Source organism: Sapajus apella, unplaced genomic scaffold, assembly GCF_009761245.1.
Source record: "Sapajus apella isolate SASKATOON/1434 unplaced genomic scaffold, GSC_monkey_1.0 scaffold119, whole genome shotgun sequence".
In the NCBI taxonomy this organism is placed as follows: Eukaryota; Metazoa; Chordata; class Mammalia; order Primates; family Cebidae; genus Sapajus; species Sapajus apella.
In genome coordinates this window covers 37,082-58,940 of record NW_022437059.1, presented here as the reverse complement: position 1 = coordinate 58,940, position 21,859 = coordinate 37,082, and the positions used below count along the sequence as shown (strand labels likewise).

The 21,859-nt window shown below is 44.7% G+C and overlaps 1 protein-coding gene and 1 pseudogene across 5 annotated transcripts in view; both read right to left on the bottom strand.

Annotated features, from left to right (window-relative positions):
* The window catches only part of DAP3 (death associated protein 3), a 36,229-nt gene extending 15,545 nt beyond the window's left edge, over positions 1–20,684 (bottom strand). Inside the window, exons 1-4 of one of the 5 annotated variants that reach the window (XM_032260574.1) lie at positions 20,472–20,684; positions 9,375–9,428; positions 5,772–5,894; positions 2,029–2,130 (exon numbers count right to left, since the gene is read on the bottom strand). In XM_032260574.1, coding sequence (XP_032116465.1) covers positions 2,029–2,130; positions 5,772–5,894; positions 9,375–9,416 — 267 coding nt within the window. In that variant the 5' untranslated portion in view covers positions 9,417–9,428; positions 20,472–20,684. The remainder of the gene's footprint in view (positions 1–2,028; positions 2,131–5,771; positions 5,895–9,374; positions 9,429–20,471) is intronic. The other 4 variants (XM_032260576.1, XM_032260575.1, XM_032260577.1 and 1 more) reach the window with 4 other exon arrangements.
* On the bottom strand, positions 20,536–21,803 carry LOC116538301 (annotated as a pseudogene).
* Between the last annotated feature and the right edge of the window lie 56 nt (positions 21,804–21,859).

Sequence of the window (21,859 nt, the reverse complement as noted above, 5' to 3'; positions counted from 1 at the left end):
TAGGCTAGGCGTGGTGGCTCATTCCTGTAATCCCAACACTTTGGGCGGCTGAGGTGGGCAGATCACAAGGTCTGGAGTTCAAGACCAGCCTGACCAACATAGTGAAACCCTGTCTCTACTAAAAATACAAAAATTAGCTGGCATGGTGGTACCTGCCTATAATCCCAGCTACTCAGGAAGGTGGGGCAGGAGAATCGCTTGAACCGGGACACGGGAGGCGGAGGCTGCAGTGAGCTGAGATCACACCACTGTATTCCAGCCTGGGCTACAGAGTGAGACTCAATCTCAGAAAAAAAAAAAACCATAATAATAATAAAACAGTCAGCTACTCTCAGCCCACTGCCCATGAGTTAGGTCTGCTCCAAAAGGAGCAGTATTAAAAAAAAATGTCATATTAGGCAATATGACAATGCTGATATACACAAATAGTGGTGAGGAAGTAGGCCTTCACATAAATGAAAATTATGAAAAGAATGTGTACATTCTTCCGGAGCATTGTTGGTTAAGCCAATCTGAAAACAACATGAAATAGTTAAAAGATAGAATCTCACAACCCTGAAACTAAATAAAGATTGTACCATGAATGTCTTGGAACAGTTTAAAGTGCCACTGCAGATGACTGCTTCTGGTTGTGTACCATTTCTAATCTTAACAAAAAAAATTTTTTTAATTGAAATTGTTTTTTGGAGACAGAGTTTCACTCTGTTGCCTGAGTGGAATGCTGCGGCACTGTCGTAGCCCACTGCAGCCTGAACTCTGGGCTCAAGTCATCCTTCTGCTTCAGCCTCCTAAGTAGCTACCATATTGGACTAAATGTTTTTCTTTTTAGAGACACGATTCATAATGTTGCCCAGCTGGTCTTGAACTCCTTCGCTAAAACAATCCTCCCACCTTGGCCTCCCAAAGTGATGAGACTACAGGCATAAACTACCTTGCCTGGCCTGCCATTCCTTATTTTATGCTTGAGATAAGGTCTCAATCTATTGCCCAGGCTGGGGTGCAATCACTGAAGCCCCCACATCCTGAGTTCAAGAGATCCTCCCACCTCAGCTACCTGAGTAGCTGTGACTACAGGTGTGCACCACGCCCAGCTAATTTATTTTTTAGTGTTGTAGACACAGGTCTCCCTATGTTGCCCAGACTGGTCTTGAACTCCTGGGCTCAAGTGATCCTTCCACCTTGGCCTCCCAAAGTGCAGCTGGGATTACAGGCATGAGCCATAGCGCCCAGCCTGTTATGCCCTTATTATTCATCTAATTTCCTGAAATAAACCACACTGAAGAAATGAGAGCTTCTGGCTTGCACGCTAAAACTCACCTGCACAGGCAAGTTTGATATGTCAGTAAGAAAGAATAATTTCTGATGCTGAAAATTTGGTAGAAGCCAGTTAGAAGAATCAATCGTGCAAAAAAACTTTGGCCAGCTACTCAGCATGGCCAAAGGCTACAGATATATTTAAAAGATACCCTGCTAAGATATATTTAAAACATACCTTGCTGAGAGAATAGAAACTGATGCATCTAATCAGACTATCGCTTCAGGCTAGTCTAGAACTCCTGGGCTCAATAACCAGGAATTCTTTCAACAGTTATATAGCAATCCAAGATTACACTCCTTGGCTTGAAATTATGGCCACAAAACATTTTCACAAAATCCATGAGAGAAACTGATGTATCTAATCAAAATATCACTTCTATTTAGCATAGGAGTGATTATGATTTTGCTTCTGTGCAGCATATTAACTAATTTCATGATATTTTGCCAAGGCAAATTTTAAGTTTATTTAATACAATTATTTGATGCTGAAGTGACTGGAATATTCTTGGACTACAAAGGAGGAAAACATCAATATTGTTTAAACATGAGCTTAAAGTAATTATACTAGACACAAAAGGTAATCAACAGATGAATTTGTTTTTCAGATTAAAATTTCATCTTTTATAGTTTTCTTCTGATTTAGCCCCATCCCTTTGCTAGCAGCAGCTTATATTCTGGGCTCCCTGCAATTCCATTCCCTGTGTTGAGCACCTGCATCACAAAGCGAGGAGGAAGGCCATGGGGAAATACAGTCTTCAAATCCTGGGGGGAGATGTTGTAGTGCTGACCCTCGTGCTGATCCCCATGCTTAGCCTAGGAAATAAGAGTGCAAAACAGGTATAATGGTGACAAAGTGACCAAGACTTTCTTCTTTTTCTCTTTTTGTCTTATCTGTATTTTTATTTTATATATATATACACACACATGTGTGCACATATATGTGTATACACATACATGTACACGTATATACATATATATGCGTGTACATATATATACACACACACACATATATATATGTGTATATGCGTATATACACACATATTTTTTTTTAATTTTAGATCTTTTGCTCAACAGTGGTATTTCAGTATATATATATTTTTAATGGAGTTTCGCTTTTGTCACCCAGGCTGGTGTGCAATGGCGCGATCTTGGCTTACTGCAATCTCCACCTCCTGAGTACAGGCAATTCTCCTGCCTCAGCCTCCCAAGTAGCTGAGATTACAGACATGCGCCATCATGCCCAGCTAATTTTTGTATTTTTAGTAGAGATGGGGTTTCACCATGTTGACCAGGCTGGTCTCGATCTTCCGACCTCAGGCGATCAGCCTGCCTCAGCCTCCCAAAGTGCTGGGATTACAGGCATGAGCCACTTTGCCCAGGCTTATCGTCTTATCTGTGACCAAGACTTTGAAAATCGGGTAAAGCCTGCTATTCACTCATCTTTTTGTCCTTTTTTTTTTTTTTTCCCCCCCTGAGACAGGGTCTTGCTTGCTTGCCCAGGGTGAAGTGTGGTGATGCAATCAGGGCTCACTGAGGCCTCCAATTCCCACACTCAAGATATCCTCCCACCTGAGCCTCACGAGTAGCTGGGACCACAGGTATGCAACACCACACCTGGCTAATTTTGTACTTTTTTGGTAGAGAGGAGGTCTTGCTATGTTGCCCAGATTCATCTTAAACACCTGAGCTCAAATAATCCTCCCACTTTGGCCTCTAAAAGTGTTGGGATAACAAGTGTGAGCTGTCGCATCTGGACCACTTTTCTCTTAAAGCTGGAAAAGATATCTCCCATTGTTTTGAGACAGCCTGCTGCCCAGGCTGAAGTGCAGTGGCTCGATCTCAGCTGACTGTAGCGTTGACCTCCTGGGCTCAAGTGATTCTGGCACCTAAACCTCTTGAGTAGCTCGGACTACAGGTGCATCACACTATGCATTGCTAGTTAAAAAAAGTTTTTTTGATAGGCACAGTGGCTCATGCCTGTATTCCCAACACTTTGGGAGGCCGAGGTGGGCTGATCACCTGAGGTCAAGAGTTCAAGACCAGCCTGGCCAACATGGTGAAACTCCGTCTCTGCTAAAAATATAAAACTGGCCAAGCTCGGTGGCTCACACCTGTAATCCCAGCATTTTGGGAGGCCAAAGTGGGCAGATCATGAGGTCAAAAGATCAAGACCATGCTGGCCAACATGGTGAAACACCATCTCTATTAAAAATACAAAAATTAGCTGGGTATGGTGGCATATGCCTGTAGTCCCAGCTACTTGGGAAGCTGAGGCAGGAGAATCACTTGAACTTGGGAGGTGGAGGTTGCAGCAAACTGAGATCCTGCCACTGGACTCCAGCCTGGTGACAGAGCAAGACACTGTCTCAAAATAAATTAATAAATAAAAATTAAAAACCTAGCCAGATGTGGTAGCGGCTGCCTGTAATCCCAGCTACTTGGGAGGCTGAGACAGGAGAACTGCTTGAACCTGTGAGGTGAAGGTTGCAGTGAGCCGAGACTGTGCCACTGCACTCCAGCCTGGGCAAGAAGAATGAAACTCCATCTAAAAAAAAAAAAAAAAAAAAAAAAGAAAATTTTTTTTTTTTTTTTGTAGAGTTGAGGTCTTGCTATGTTGCCCAGGCTAGTCTAGAACTCCTAGGCTCAGGTGATCCTCACACCTCGGCCTCCCAAAGTGCTGGGATTACAGGCATGAGCTATTGTGCCCAGTCTCATTTATATTAGCCAAGAATGCTGGTTGCTGTCTCCAAACCCAGCATGTATATAAAAGTGGTGGCCCAAATAATGAAGCCAATTGCTTATCAAAGTAAACTGTAGATGCAGGGGTAGCAGAGACAATTCTTGCCATCTGGATTCTTCTGTACTGTCTATAGAGGTGCTCCAATCATGTGACAAGATTATCTGGGACTACAGGTGCATGATCCTATGCACTGCTAATTAAAAAAAAATTTTTTTGGCCGGGCATGGTGGCTCACGCCTGTAATCCCAGCACTTTGGGAGGCTGAAAACAGCATGCTGCTGTTTTCATAGAAACACCAGAGGAATTGGCAGATAACGGAACTATAATTACAGAGAAAGCTGAAAGACACTTCAGTGGCTTGATTTATTTATTCTATTTCATTTTGTGCTTGTGAATATAGGTGAATGCTAGAGATATATATATTTTTTTTCTTTATGAGATGGAGTCTTGCTCTGTTGCCCAGGCTGGAGTGCAGTGGTGTGATCCTGGCTCACTGCAACTTCTGCCTCCTGGGTTCAGGCGATTCTCTTGCCTCAGCCTCTTGAGTAGTTGGGATTACAGGTGCCCACCACCACACATGGTTAATTTTAGTATTTTTAGTAGAGATGAGGTTTCACCAAGTTAGTCAGGCTAGTCTAGAGCTCCTGACCTCAAGTGATCCACCTGCCTCAGCCTCCCAGTCTGGGAGTAAATATTAAGTGAATGGGATGACAGTCGTGAGCCATCCCACATGGCCAAAGGCTAGAGGTATATTTAAAAGATACCGTGCTGAGAACAGATTTTGGGTAATGGGAGATTATTTTTTTCCTTCCACATAGCCTTTATTAAGATGGGAAGACTCAGAAGGTAGGGGCAGGGAAAAAAAGCTGCTGGTTCTTCACATTACAGCACAGATCACAAATTAATTTCATTTATAAGAGGCGGCAACAAAAAAGAAATCAATATCCAGTCTAATGAGGAGCTGAACTAGAAAATGCAACACTAGATACTGCTGGAAACCTGATCTTGTGCAGATAAACTTTACTTTAAATGATGCTCTTCTCATAACAAATCAAGTTAGTTCCCTCTGCAGACCCTAGGAAATCCACTTACAAAACAACAAAATACCACCAGTTTGGTTATTAGAAAAATTGGGTTCTGAATCTGCCCTGATAGAAAATTGTAGGGCAGTAGTTTAATTTCTTTAGTATTCGCCATACCAGAGGTTGGTAAGTTATGGCTGGGCACCTGTTTTGAAAGCAAAGTTTTACTGGAACATGTTCACACCCATTTGTTTATGGCAGAGTTGAGTACTTGTGACAGACCATCCTGGTCCATCAGCCTAAAATATTCACTACATGAACCTTTAAGGAAAAGTTTATCACCCAACACAAGTAGGAGCAATGATAATTGGTAAACTTCCCCTGTAAGAAATTAAACTTGTTAAGTATTGAGTATTTGACAACTCTATGCTCAGCAAAATCTGTGGCACTAGGTGACTTCACTAGTAGAGATTACATGGGAACAGATATGGACTGAGCTGGCCAGTGTATGTTACCACAGTATCAGACAGGTACAGGGAGAATCTGGGTTTCAGAGTGCTATCACAGGTGCACTGTCTATCTGATTAAATGCACATTTACTTCGCTTGTTTGCTCAGTTTTCCTATGCAAAATGAGGGTAGAAACACAAATCATAAGTCCCAAGAAACCCCATATACACATTAGTAACTCACCGGGTCATTCTCATTGGTGCGGGAAATAGCTCTGGGACTCCCAACTGGAACCTGGTTATCTAGGTGAGCAGCAATGCTTTGGTGTGCCTGGGTTCCCACGTGTAAAAAACGCCCGGGGTCCAACTGTAAGAGAAACCATTTCAGTGTTTTGGGTTATCAAACTTTTTATGGTTGCTGTAGCACTGCAAATGTGAGCCATGTCTGCAACAGGGATGTCACTAATGTACATTTTCCTTCTATGTAAAAAGGATCCTTGTTATTATTTATTCACTAAATCCAATGACATTATTCATATTCTGTATCTGTTCCAGCCTGTGTATTGCCTTATCAGGGATCTGTCCCATATGGAAACAAATAATTCTGTCAGAGATTATTCAGGAGTATAAATAGCATAGCCACTAACAAACCTGAAGCAGGAAAGCTCTTTAAATGTGCTTGCACAGTGATGAATGGTTGCCAATACTGTGTAATTCTCAGCTGTCAGTCACCTCAGTCATGAAGGGATCAGTGCAATGCTCCTCACTATGTGATAGCTATAATTACACACCCTGTAACAATTTTCCTGCTAATTGTGCCCTGGAATAAAGAATCCTTCATTAGAGACATGTAATAAGGGAGTATGTCAAATACGCAGCTAAGTGAAAGTAAACTGCTCTAAATGCAACTCAGTGGACTGTACACTGAAACCTCTGAACCAACAGGGAGGGGAAGGGGGCATGTCAGGAGACAAATCTGATAAAATGGTAAGTGAAGAACTCCAAAACTGAGCTTAAGGATAACAAGCCTTATGTAGAAAGTGAAAAGATGTGTTATGAGGAAAAGGTTAGGGAATGCAGCCAGGAGAAGCGAGAGGACAGAAATATAAGGGATAGTGTAATAAGGGAATTGCTTAATAAATAGGTTATAATATGAAAGCTACCTGTATTTTATACTCTCACCAAGCAGCTTTTCTCTCTTTTTAAGATTGGGTCTTGCTGTGTCACCCAGATTGGAGTGCAGTGGCACGATCACGGCACACTGCAGCCTCAAACTCCAAGGCCCAAGTTTGTTTCTTTGGCATAGCAATCTGAGTAACACACCTTAGTACTACTTAAATGCTACTCAATTTTATCTACTGGAGAGAAGCACCATGTCTCTTTACAAAGCAGAGTGGAAAACAAACTATTCAAGGGCCACAAGGTGGTGCTATTTCTACAGTAATGTGATGACATATTTATTATACATTTTTTTTTTTTTAAGATAGGGTGGAGTCTTGCTATATTGCCAGGCCACTCTCAAACTCCTGGGCCCACGTGATTTCCTGCCTCAGCCTCTCAAGTAGCTGAAACAACAGGTACTTTTTTTTAAAATGGTGTTTTGCTCTTGTTGCCCAGAGTGCAATGGTATGATCTCAGCTCACTGCAACTTCCACCTCCTGGATACAAGCTATTCTCCTGCTTGTATCTCCTGCCAAAGCCTCCAGAGTAGCTGGGATTACAGGCAACTGCCACCAAGCCCGGCTATTTTTGTATTTTTAGTAGAGACCAGGTTTCACCATGTTGGCCAGGCTGGTCTCGAACTCCTGACCTCAGGTGATCTGCCTGCCTTGGCCTCCCAACGTGCTGGGATTTCAGGCGTGAATGACTGTGCCCACTTTTTTTTTTTTTTTTTTTTTTGAGACACAGTTTCACTTACTGCTCAAGCTGGAGCGCAATGGCATGATCTCAGCTCACCACAACCTCTGCCTCCTGGGTTCAAGTGATTCTCCTGCCTCAGTCTCCCGAGTAGCTGGGATTGATTACAGGCATGTGCCACCATGCCTGTATAAATTTGTACTTTTAGTAGAGACGGAGTTTCTCCATGTTGGTCAGGCTGGTCTCGAACTCCAGACCAAAGGTGATCCTCCCACCTCCGTCTCCCAGAGTGCTGGGATTACAGGCATAAGCCACCGCACCCAGCCACAACAGGTACTTTTTGAAGCAAATTAAAAGCTAGCAAAATGGAATCTTTAGTTCCTTAGAGTTTTATATATGATATCATTCAAGTAGACTCTTGTTTCCAGAGAAAACAACCATGTGTACTACAATTGGTTCCGTACAGTTCCAGAATGAACATCCTACAGTTTCTGAAAGAACATTTGTTGGCCAATCTAGAAGGTCACTGTGATGGTTAAGATTAAGTGTCTACTTGATTGGATTAAAGGATGCAAAGTATTGTTCCTGGGTGTGTCTGTGTGAGTGTGTTGCCAAAGGAGATTAGCACTTGAGTCAGTGGACTGAGAGAGGCCGACCCACCCTCAACGTGGGTGGGCACCATCTAATCATCTGCCAGCAGGGCTAGAATAAAGCAGACAGAAGAAGGTGGGATGAACCTACTTGCTGAGTCTTCCAGCCTTCATGTTTCTACTGTGCTAGATGCTTCCTGTCGTTGAACACTGGACTCCAAGTACTTCACCTTTTGGACTCTTGGACTTACAACAGTGATTTGCCAGGGGCTCTCAGGCCTTCAGCCACAGACAGAAGGCTCCACTGTTAGCTTCCCTACTTTTGAGGTTTGGGGACTGGGACTGGCTTACTCGCTCCTCAGCTTGCTCATGGCCTACTGTGGGACTTTGCCAGATGGTGTGACTCAATACTCCTTAACAAACTCTCCTTCATATATACTTCTATCCTATTAGTTCTGTCCCTGTAGAGAACTCGGACTAATACAGTCACTCTGAACCAAGCCTGACTAATACAATCACCCTGAACCAAACTAAAACAAACAAAAACAAAAACCACAAAACCAAAACCTAAAAGCTTTCTCTTAGCCTCAGCGCTACAGACTTGACTAATCCAGCTCAGGTGCTCCTCTTGGGTGCTGTAAGAGCACCTTACTATAAAGTCATTTATTCATGATTCTACTGGACTATAAACTTCTGGAGCACAAGGACCACAGAATTCGATATTGCACAGTGGTTAGGCCACAGGCTTTGAAGTCAGACAGACCTGGCACCTCGTCTGGGCCTTGCAACTTCACAGGCTGTTTCCTCAGATAAGTTACCTAGCCATTCTCATCTTTCGTTTCTACATTTGTGAAACAAGGATGTTATCTCATCCCTGGATTGATCATGAGGATTAAGGAAACAAAGCACTTAATGTAGTACCCGGCACATAATAATGCAGAACAAATAATAACTATTATTAGTGAAATGAGGCATCTTAGAATTCTGAGTACCTGCCATATAGAAGGTACTGAAAAACTATTTGGTAAATAAATGAAAAAATGAAGTAAACCAGCAGAATGGTCTTTTTCATGTACAATTTAATTTTTTATTCTATTTTACATGCTCAAGTTATAAATTGGCAACTTGTTTTTCTTTTAAATACTTCATTAAGGGATGATAACTATTAATCCAACTAGAGAAACAAAGTTAATAAAGATAATTACAGTCAAACTTTGTGTTCATGGAGAAATGTTAATTCTCCTATACCATGGTAAATTCTCAAGCCAATTTTTCTACTGAAACCTGTTACAGATGAAGTTTTCCAGAGCATTTTATTCTAGATACAATGAATCCATCTAAAAATAAGAATTCTACCTAAAGGCAGTATGCACAAAGTGTTCAGGTCAGTCAGGACTCACCTTATGGAGCCTAGAGATAAGCCTTGTTATTCCTTTCAGCATTGTCCTTGGACTCTTAAAAAAAAAGAAAGTGAACAGGTAAACCAAAAATGGGAAAAGATATTTGCAACATGGAAAACTGACAATGAATTAATATGGATTCATAATCTACATTAATATCTAAAATATATAAAGAATGCCTATAGCTTCATAAAGAAAAATGAGCAAAAGACACAAACAGGTATTTCACAGAAAAGATAACTCGAAAGGCTAGTGAACCCATGAAAAGATTTTTGAACCTCATTACAAATCAGGGAAATGCTAGCTAAAATGATGAAATCAGATACCATTCACTACCACCATACTGGGAAAATTAAAAGGTCAGGTGGGACACAGTGGCTTACACCTAAAATCCCAACACTTTGGAAGGAATATTTTGGGAGGCTGAGATGGGTGGATTGCTTGAGCCCAGGAGTTCGAGGCTGGCCTCAGCAACAAAGACCCTGTCTCTACAAAAAAACATAAAAATTAGTAGGGCATAAGAGTGTATGCCTGTAGTTCCAGCTACTCAGAAGGCGGAGGCAGAAGGATTACTTGAGCTCAGGAGGTAGAGGCTGCAGTGAGCTGAGATTGTGCCACTACACTCCAGCATGGATGACAGAGTGAGACTGTCTCCAAAAAAAAAAAAAAAAAGGGGGGGGGAGACCAGGTGTGATGGCTCAGGCCGGTAATCCCAGCACTTTGGGATGCCAAAGCGGGCAGATCACTTGAGGTCAAGAGTTTGAGACCAGCCAGGCCAACATGGTGAAATCTCGTCTCTACCAAAAAATATTTTAAAAAATTAGTCAGGTGTGGTGACACGCGCCTGTAGTCCCAGCTACTCTGGAGGCTGAGGCAGGAGGATTGCCTACATCCAGGAGGTGGAGGCTGCAGTGAGCCAATATAGCACCATTGTACTCTAGCCCAGGCAACAGAGTAAGACTCTGCCTCAAAATAAATAAATACATTCATGAGAAGAAAATTAAAAAGTCAGAAAATAGCAAATGTTAAATAGGCTGTGAAACATTTCACTGTATTAAATTTTCATACAATGTCAATGAAAGTATAAATACAAACATCTTTGCAAAGTTGAAAATGCACAAGCCTGGCCGGGCACAGTGGCTCACATCTGTAATCCTAGCATTTTGGGAGGTGAGTGGATCACCTGAGGTCACAAGTTGGAGACCAGCCTGGCCAACATGGTGAAGCCCCATCTCTAATCCCAGCTACTCAGGAGGCTGAGGAAGGACAGTTGCTTGAACCTAGAAGGCAGAGGTTGCAGTGAGCTTAGACTGTGCCACTGCACTCTAGTCTGGCCAACAAGAGCAAAACTCTGTCTCCAGAAAAAAAAAAAAGAAAATGCACAAGTTGGCTGGATGTGGTGGCTCACACCTACAATCCTCGTACTTTGGGAGGCTAAGGTGGGCAGATCACCTGAGGTCAGGAGTTTGAGACCAGCCTGGGCTGGTGAAACCCTGTCTCTACTAAAATACAAAAAAATAAAATAAAAATTAGCTGGGGGTGGCAGCATGCACCTGTAATACCAGCTACTAGGGAGGCTGAGGCAGGAGAATCGCTTGAACCCAGGAGGCGGAGGTTGCAGTGAGCCGAGACTGCACCACTGCAATCCAGCCTGGGCAACAAGAGTGAAACTCCATCTCAAAATATTAAATTTTTAAAAACTTTTACATGTACACTGGGAAATATATATAAGGATGTTCATACTAGCAGAGTATGAATTATTAAAAAAAAAAAAAACTGTGGAGAAACCAAATGTCCCTTAGTAGAACAGTAGAGGCAGTCATACAAGGGAATATTAGAAAGCGATTAAATGAAAAAATTACCATTGCACGCATGTATCAACATGGATCTCAAAAATGAATACTGAGTGAATAATATTACATCTCGCATGATATATAAAATTCAAAACCAAAAAGCTTCATTAATTATTTGGGGGACATAAACAGGAAAACTGAAACAAAAAGGCAAGAGAATAATAAGAACGACATTTAGTATAATGGTTACTCCTGGGGAGAAAGGAAAGGAAAAAAGATTGAGGTAGAGCACACAAGGAAATTGATAATAAACTATTACTAATACTGGACAATGGATACATGAGTATTATTTTCATACCATGTGTATTATATTTATTCTTTTGTATGTAGGACATATTTAAAAGCCCAAATCTTTTGGAGCTAAGAGGTTTAAAATACTTAAATATAACTCTCAATATCCAGTAGTTATAGGATAACTGAATTAAATGTCTATATAATTAATTAGTTCATTTTGGCTGTCAATTTTTTTGTTTTGGTTTTGTTTTTTTGAGACAGAGTTTCACTCTTGTTGCCCAGACTGGAGTGCAATGGCATGATCCCAGCACACTGCAACCTCAGCATTCAAGCAATTCTGTCTCAGCCTCCCGAGTAACTGGGATTACAGGCACCTGCTACCACGCCCAGCTAATTTTTGTATTTTTAGTAGAAATGGGGTTTCACCATGTTGGCCAGGCTGGTTTCAAACACCTAACCTCAGGTGATCCTCCCACCTTGGCCTCCCAAAGTGTGGGATTACAGGTGTGAGCCACTGCACCCTGCCCCTTTGGCTATCATTTTCACCTTTTAAAATTTTATTTTATTTTTTCTTGAGGTGAAGTCTTGCTCTGTCACCCAGGCTGGAGTGCAGTGATCTTGGTTCAATGCAACCTCTGCCTCCCAGTTTCAGGCAATTCTCCTGCCTCAGCCTGAGTAGCTAGGATAACAGACATGCACCTCCACATCCAGTTAATTTTTGTACTTTTAGTAGAGACGGGGTTTCACCATGTTGGCCAGGCTGGTCTTTGAACTCCTGACCTCAGGTGATCATCCCACCTCAGCCTCCCAAAGTCCTGGGATTAGAGGTGTGAGCCACCATCCTTGGCCCACCTTTCTTATAACCAAAATCTTTAAAGTAACAACAGTAACAACCTAGAGTTGCAACCAATTAACCCAACAGTTACTGGGCACCTACTGTGTGTCAGGCCTTGTGAATAAAATGGTGAACAAACTATTATAGTCCCTGATCTTATAGTCAAGGAATTTATAGTACAGTCAAGAGAATCACATGGGCTGGGCACGGTGACTCATTCCTGTAATATCAGCACTTTGGGAGGCCAGGGTGAGAAGACTGCTGGAGCCTAGGAGTTTGAGACCAGCTGGGAAAACCACAGTGAGACCCCCCCACCCAAGTTCTGCAAAAAAAGAAAAAAAAAAGAAAAAAGAAAAAAGAAAAAAAATTAATTAGGTAGCCATGGTGGTACAGGACTGTAGTCCTAGCTACTTAGGAGGGTGAGGCCAAAGGATTACTTGATCTCAGTTGTTCAAGGCTGCAGGGAGCTATGATCATGCCACTGTACTCCAGCCTGCATGATAGTCAGATCTGGTCTAAATAAATAGATAAATAAATAAGAAGAGGCTGAGCGCAGTGGCTCACAGCTGTAATCCTGGCACGCTGGGAGGCCAAGGTAGACAGATTGCCTGAGCTCAGGAGTTCAAGACCAACCTGGACAACCCCATCTCTACCAAAATATAAAAAATTGGCCTGGCATGGTGGTGCACGCCTATAGTCCTAACTACTCAGGTGGCTGAGGCAGGAGAATCGTTTGAACCTGGGAGGCGGAGGTTGCAGTGAGACTGAGACTGCAACATTGCAATCCAGCCTGGGCAACAGAGCAAGACTCCATCTCAAATAAATAAATGAATAAATAAATAAAAAGAGAAACACATAAACTCCTTTAATTTTTATTTCCTTTTAGTTTTTTCTTTTTCATTTTTTTTTTTTGAGACAGGGTCTCGCTCTATTGCCCAGGCTGGAGTGCAATGGCAGGATCACAGCTCACTGTAGTCTGGAACTCCTGGGTTCAAGTGATCCTCCTGCCTCAGCCTTTCAAGTAGCTGGGAATATAGGTGCCACTGCCTGGCATATTAAAAAAAAACATTTTTTTTTTTTGGGTAGAGATAACCCTTGCTATGGTTCCCAGGGTGGTCTTGAACTCCTGAGCTCAAGTGATCCTCCTACCTCAGCTTCCCAAAGTGCTGGGATTACAGGCATGAGCCACCATTCTCTGCTTAAACTTTATCACATTTGTTATTTTTCTTGAAGCAGGGTCTTGGTCTGCCACCCAGGCTGGAGTACAGTGGGACAGTCACAGCTCACTGCAGCCTCAAAATCCCCTCCTCAAGCTATCCTCCCACTTCAGCCTCCCAAGCAGCTGGGATTACAGGCAAATGCCACTATGCCTGTTTTTTTAATTCTGTAGAGACAGAGTCTTGCTATGTCGCCAGGGCTGGTCTTGAATTCCTAGACTCAAGCAATCCTCCCATCTCTGCCTCTCAAAGTTCTGGGATTACAGGTATGAGCCATCGCACTTGGCCATAAATACACTGTTTTGTTTTTTTTGAGATGGAATCTCACTCTGTCGCCCAGGCTGGAGAGTAGTGGCGTGATCTCAGCTCACTGCAATCTCTACCTCCCAGTTTCAAGCAATTCTCCTGCCTCAGCCTCCCAAATACCTGGGACTACAGCCACCTGCCACCACACCAGCTAATTTTTGTATTTTTAGTAGATACAGTGACTCTTACCAGTGGTCCTAGCTACTTGGGGAATTGAGGCAGGAGGACTGCTGGAGCCTGGGAGGTTGAAAGTGCAATGCACTCCAGCATCACACCACTGCACTCCAACCTGGGTGACAGAGTGAGACCCTGTCTCAAGAAAAAACTTGTCAAGCTGATACGGTTTGGCTGTGTCCCCACCCAAATCTCATCTTGAATTGTAGCTCCCATAATTTCTATATCCTGTGGGAGGTACTGCATGGTAGATAACTGAATCATGGTGGCAGCTTCCTCCGTACTGTCTGTGTGGCAGTGAATAAGTCTCACAAGATTTGATGATTAAATAAGGTGTTTCCCCTTTCGCCTGGCTCTCATTCTCTCTTGCTTACTACCATATAAGATGTGACTTGCTCCTCGTTGCCTTCTACCATGATTGTGAGGCTTCCCCAGCCATGTGGAATTGAGTCCATTAAACCTTATTTTCTTTATAAATTACCCAGTCTTGGGTATGTCTTTATCAGCAGCATGAAAATGGACTAATATACAGGCTAATCTCACAATTCATATGGAAATGCAATAGACCTAGAATAGCACAAGCATTCTTGAAAAAGAAAAAATTTGGAGGCCTCATACATCTTGGTTCCAAAACTTACTACAAAGCTACAGTAATCAAGATAGTGTGGTCCTGGCATAACTTAAATCGTGGTCAACTGATTTTCAACATGAATGCCAAGAGAATTCAATGAGAAAAACATAGTCTCTTCAACCAATGTTACTGGGACAACCTAAAATGCACCTGTAAAAGAATGAAAATGGACCCCTACCTCACATTATACACAAAAAAGAACTCAAAATAGATCACAGACCTACTTGTAAGAGCTCCAAGTATAAAACTTGCAGGTGGCAAGTTTTCTAATTTTCTAGAGAAGAAAATAAAGGAGTAAACCTTCATTATTCTGTGTTATGCAATGGTTTCTTAGCTATAACATCAAAAGCACAAGCAAAAAAACTAAAAATAGATAACTGAATTTTATTGAAATCAGACACTTGTACCTCAAAGGATACCATCAAGTAAGTGAAAGACAACCCACAGAATGGGAGAAAATATTTGCAAATCACATAGAACTTAACTTATATCTATAATATATAAAGAACTCTTACAACTTAACAATAAAAAGTCAACTCAAGGTTGGGCGTGGTGGCTCACGCCTGTAATCCCAGCATTCTGGGAGGCTGAGGCAGGCAGATCATGAGGTCAAGAGATTGAGACATGGCCAACATGGTGAAACCCTGTCTCTACTGAAAATACAAAAATTAGCTAGGCGTGGTGGCACACTCCTGTAGGCCCAGTCACTCGGGAGGCTGAGGCAGGAATATCACTTGAACCCAGGACATGGAGGTTGCAGTGAGCCAAGATCGCACCACTGCACTCCAGCCTGGTGACAGAGCAAGACTCAGTCTCCAAAAAAAAAAAAAATACAGGAGTGTGAAAAGCAACTCAGTTTTAAAATGGGCAAAAGAGCCAGGCACGGTGGCTCACGCCTGTAATCCCAGAACTTTGGGAGGCTGAGGCAGGCGGATCACCTGAGGTGGGGAGTTCGAGACCAGCCTGACCAACATGAAGAAACCCCATCTCCTCTAAATTACAAAATTAGCCAGACATGGTGATGCATGCCTGTAATCCTGGCTACTTGGCAGGCTGAGGCAGGAGAATCGCTTGAACCTGAGAGGCAGAGGTTGTGGTGAGTCGAGATTATGCCACTGCCCTCCAGCCTAGGCAACAGAGCAGCAGTCAGTCTCAAAAAATAAAAAAATAAAATGGGCAAGAGTCAGGTGCAGTGGCTCATGCCTATAATTCCAGCACTCTGGGAGGCTGAGGCAGGAAGACTGCTTAAGCCCAGGAGTTTGAGACCAGCCTGGGCAACATAATGAGACCTGTCCTCTACCAAAAATTTAAAAAATTAGCCGGCATGGTAGCATGCAGCTGTGGTCCCAGCTACTTGGGGGGCTGAGGTGGGAGGATCACCTGGGCCTGGGAGCTTGAGGCTGCAGTGAGCTGTGATCACACCACTGCACTCCAGCCCAGGCAACAGAGTAAGACCCTGCCTCAAATTAGAAAAATAAAAAGGCAAAACATTTGAGTAGGCATTTCTCCAAAGTAGTTATACAAATGGCCAATAACCACATGAAACAATGCTCAACATAATTAGTTATTAAGAAAATGCAAATAAAAACCACAATGAGATAACACTTCACACCCACTAGGATGGCTAAATTAAAAAAACTGATAACAACATGTGTTGAACAGAATCTGGAAAAACTGGGATTCCTATGTGTTGCTGTTGGGATTTTTTAAATGGTGAGGCCACTTTGGAAAAGTTTGGCAGTTCCTCAAAACGCAAAACATGGAGTTACCATATGAACCTACAATTCTACTCTCAGGTATAAAAGAGAAATGAAAACATATGTACACTAAACTTGTACACAAATGTTCATAACAGTATTACTCATAATACCCAAAAAGTGCAAATACCTCACATGTCCATCAATTGATGAATGGATAAACATAATGTGGTATAGCCATATCATGGAATATTATTTGGCAATAGGAAACACAGTTCTGACGCATGACACAATGTGGATGAACCTTGAAAACAAAGTAAAAGAGGGCCGGGCGTGGTGGCTCACGCCTGTAATCCCAGCACTTTGGGAGGGCGAGGCGGGTGGATCACAAGGTCAAGAGATCGAGACCATCCTGGTCAACATGGTGAAATCCCGTCTCTACTAAAAACACAAAACATTAGCTGGGCATGGTGGTGCGTGCCTGTAATCCCAGCTACTCAGGAGGCTGAGGCAGGAGAATTGCCTGAACCCAGGAGGCGGAGGTTGCCGTGAGCCGAGATCGCGTCATTGCACTCCAGCCTGGGTAACAAGAGCGAAACTCCGTCTCAAAAAAAAAAAAAAAAAAAAATCACAAAGAAGCTAGTTGCAAAAGACTACATATAGTATGATTTCAATTACATGCAATGTCCACAATTTGGTTATTGATTACATAACTGATTTAGTGGTTAGGAGAGGCTAGGTGAAGGAGAAATGGAAAGTGACTACTGATAGGATTCTTCTGGGGGTGATACAAATGTTCTAAAATTAGATAGTGGAGGCTGGGCACGGTGGCTCAGGCCTGTAATCCCAGCACTTTGGAAGACCAGGAGTTCAAGACCAGCCTGGGCAACACAGGATAATAATAATAAAAACTACTACTACTACTACTAATAAAAAACTGGTCAGATGTGGTGGCTCACGCCTGTAATATCAACACTTTGGGAGGCCGAGGCGGGCAGATCACTTGAGGTCAAGAGTTTGAGGCTGGGGGCTGTGGCTAACGCCTGTAATCCCAGCACTTTGGGAGGCTGAGGTGGGAGGATCACCTGACGTCAGGAGTTCAACACCAGCCTGGCCAACATAGTGAAACCCCGTCTCTACTAAAAATATAAAAAAATTAGCTGGGCATGGTGGCGGACACCTGTAATCCCAACTACTCAGGAGGCTGAGGCAAGAGGATCACTTGAACCTGGGAGGAGAGGTTGTGGTGAACTGAGATTACGCCATTGCACTCCAGATTGGGCAACAAGAGCGAAACTCCATCTCAAAAAAAAAAAAAAAAGGCGAAACCAGCCTGTCCAACATGGTGAAACCCCATCTCTACTGAAAATACAAAAATTAGCCAAGCGTGTTGGCAGGCACCTGTGATCTCAGCTACCTGGGAGGCTGAGGCACGAGAATCGCTGGAACCCAGGAGACAGAGGTTACAAGGAGCTGAGATAGCGCCACTGCACTCCAGCCTGGGCAATAGGGCGAGACTCAGTCTAAAATTAAAAAAAAAAAAATATATTAGCAGGATGTGGTGGCATGTGCCTGTAGTCCTAGCTGCTCAGGAAGCTGAAGTGGGAGGATCACTTGAGCCAAGGAGCTTGAGGATGCAGTGAGCCAGAACTGCACCACTGCCTTCCAGCCTGGGCAACACAGTGAGATCCTGTCTCAAAGCAAGCAAACAACAAAAAAAGTAAACCTACAGTAGAGTTGCAAAGGTAGTACAAAGTGCTTTCTTACAATTTTTATTCAGCTTTCCTTAATGTTACACATATATAACCATAGTACAATTTTCAAAATTAAGAAATTAAAGCTGGTACAATACTATTTACTAAACTGCAGACTTTATTTGGATTTCCTCAGCTCTTCTGCTAATTTCTTCTTTTTTTTGAGATAGGGTCTCGCTCTGTCACCTAGGCTGCAGTATGACTGCATGATCTCAGCTCACTGCAACCTCTGCCTTGATCCTCCTGCTTCAGGCTCCCAAGTAGCTCAGACTACAAGCATGTGCCACAACACCTGTCTAATTTTTGTGTCTTTTGTAGAGATGGGGTTTCACCATGTTGCTCAGGCTGGTCTCAAACTCCTGGGCTCAGGCAATCCACCCTCTGCCTCCCTAACTGCTGGGATTACAGGTGTGAGCTATTGTACCCACCTAATGTCTTCTTTCTGTTACAGGACCCAGTAGAAAGTTCCACATCTGGAAATCTTTTTCTTTCTTTATATCTATCACTGACATATTACCTACTCTTTAAAGATTTTGCAAAAGGCATAAATTTGAAAATTATATCCTCACTAATCTAAGTCAAGTCATTGATACAACTATTTAACAGGATAGAGTTACCTTAGTGTAGCCTAAATCAGTGGCTTTCAACCATAACTGCATGTTAGAATCACCTGAGTAAGGCCGGGCGCAGTGGCTCAAGCCTGTAATCCCAGCACTTTGGGAGGCCAAGGCGGGTGGATCACGAGGTCAAGAAATCGAGACCATCCTGGTCAACAAGGTGAAACCCCGTCTCTACTAAAAATACAAAAATTAGCTGGGCATGATGGTGCGTGCCTTTAGTCCCAGCTACTCAGGAGGCTGAGGCCGGAGAATTGCTTGAACCCAGGAGGCGGAGGTTGCGGTGAGCCACGATCGTGCCATTGCACTCCAGTCTGGGCAACAACAGCGAAACTCCGTCTCAAAAAAAAAAAAAAAAAAAAAAAAAAAATCACCTGAGTATAGTTTGTAATTTTTTTTTTTTTTTTTTTGGTACAGACAGGGTTTCACATGTGGTCCAGGCTGGTCTTGGAACTCCTGAGCTCAAGCAATCGGTCCACCTTGGCCTCCCAAAGTGCTAACATTGCAGGTGCACACCATCACACCCAGCTGATTTTTGTATCTTTTTTTATAGAGATAGGATCTCACCATGTTGCTCAGGCTGGTCTCAAAACTCCTGGCCTCAAGTGATCTGCCTACCTCAGCCTCTCAAAGTGCTAGGATTACAGGCGTGAGCCACGGTGCTCAGCCCACCTGGGTATAGTTTAAAAATTCTGATAAACAGATTGTGCCTCAGACCAATGAAATCAAAGTCTCTGGTAGTGAGACCTAGACATCTAATATATATATATATATTTATATTTATGTATGAATATCGCTGTGTCACCCAGGCTGGAGTGCAGTGGTGTGATCTTGGCTCACTGAAACCTCCACCCCCTGGGTTCAAGCGATTCTCGTGCCTCAGCCTCACAAGTAGCTGGGGTTACAGATGTGTGCTACCATGCCCAGCTAATTTTTATATTTTTAGTAGAGACTGCATTTTACCATGTCGGCCAGGATGGGTTTTTTTTTTGTTTTTAATTCTACTCTTAGGGCATGAATAAATGAGAGACTGATCGTGAACTCTTGGCCTCAAGTGATCCGTCTGCCTCGGACTGCCAAAATCCTGGGATTACAGTTGTGAGCCACCGCACCTAGCCATACATCAACTTTTTTTTTTTTTTTTTGAGATGGAGTCTCGTTCTGTCGCCAGGCTGGAGTGCAGTGGCACGATCTCGGCTCTCTGCAACCTCTATCTCCGGCTTCAAACTATTCTGCTGCCTCAGCCTCTCGAATAGCTGCGACTACAGGCACGCGCCACCATACCCAGCTAATTTTTGTATTTTTAGTAGAGACGGGGTTTCACCACGTTGGCCAGGAGGGTCGCGAACACCTGACCTCGTGACCTGCCCGCCTCGGCCTCCCAAAGTGATGGGATAACAGGCGTGAGCCACTGTGCACGGCCTTGGACTTGCCTAATCTTTATGTATACTTTTTGACAAGGAACTAAGAAAAATAACTTGGTGGAGGAAGACAAGGGAGACTGAGTCCAAAACTAAAATGAGAAGCACATGGTTCCTTCATCCTCTATCACCATCAGGCGAAAGAGACTGAGGAAGTACCATATATGAGGAGTGCGTCAAGAGCAAACAAACATCATCGCAAATGGGATGTGAAAATCGAGAAATCTGAGCCAGGTTAACAACAACAAAAAGCAGACCACCACGCCAAACTTCCTCGGGTCCCATCCCAGGTTGGCAACTCAGCGTCCGGGAGGAATCCCCCGAAAAGCGCGCCGGCCCTACTGGCCTCATTCCCTACCTCCTGGAGGTTCGGAGTGCAGCTCCTTTCCCTCGGCGGTACAACCCCCGTGCCGGTACGGACACCGTCCCTCACCGTGAGTAGAGGACGAGTTCTAACGAGGCGACCGGCACACACCGACCGAGGCAGCCTCCAAAGCCACAGTGGAAGAAGGCTCTAGTCGTCCGGCAGGAAACGACTCAACGCGCAGCCGCCGCGGCCTCCAACCGCCGGCCGGCAGAGGGGTGCCAGGCAGCCTGGATCCGCTCGCCGCGGTCAGGAGGAGGAGGAGCAGGGGGAAGCGAGCCGCCTCGTCGCGGCGACGAGCCCAGGGAGATAGGTTGTCGTGAGGCTCGACCCGCCACCCTGGCAATGCCAGTCAAACGGCAAGTCCCGACTCGCTTTGCCTGTCCCTTCCTCTCCTGCCCCTGCAGCCGACAGGAATGGAGCAATCCCGCGAGGGGCATTGTGGGAGGCGCACGCGCTAGGGTTGGAGGATGCTGGGGGCCGGCGGCGGTTGGTGGCCTTCGGGGCGGGGTAGGGTGGAGGAGAGAGGAGGTGGAGGAGCTGGAGGAGGTACAGGCTCGGACAGCTGAAGGTACGCTTGAGGGCCTGTGCGGGTTTGTGGGACCGCACGAGGAGGTGTCCCTGGGTGGGCGCCTACCTTCTGACTGGCGCGCGGGGCGGCCGAAGGTGGTGGTTGGTGGGAGCAGCCAGCGATGAGCCCGGAGACACTTGTACGCGTGCCGGCAGGCGTGCGCCCTACGCGGCCAGAGTCGGGCGGAGTCGGGGACGGTGGGGGAGAGAGAGGAATTGGAGGTGGGGGGCCCGAGGCGCCCTTCGCTCGCTCCCTCCCTCTGGAGGAGCTGCCGCGGCTCTTGCGGCCATTTTGGGTTCGCTTTGCGGAGGGGGAGACGATCCTAGTCTCGGTTGCGGGACCCGCCTCCCCTCAGTTTGCCCCCTTTAGCCCTCCACCTTTCCCTTCTCCTCTCTCGCATTTCCGCCAGTCCGCTCACCCGCCGGCCGCCTCCTGACAAGCGGGAGGAATCCGCCGTGGACCCAGGAGCCTGGCGGCCACCCCCTCTTCCCCACTTCCCTGCACTCTCATCGCTCTCGGCCTGGGCCTCCGACACGGTGAGTAGAACGGTTTGGGCAGGCCTTGGGGCCTAAGCACTCTCTCAGCGATGGAATCCTGGGCTTCCTGGGAGCCACTGTCATCTCCCGGACCTGGACCTCCGCGAGAGCAGTGGTGAAGATGGGGGAAGGGAGAGCAGGGAGGGGGTTCCTGAGCCTACCGGGAAGTCTCTCCAGGCGGGGTGAAGGGGTGTCGCTGACAGACGGACTCCCGGCTCCGGGGAGGGGGCTGGAAAGTAAGCGAGTGGAGGCGGAGTCGCTGTGCCCCTGACGGG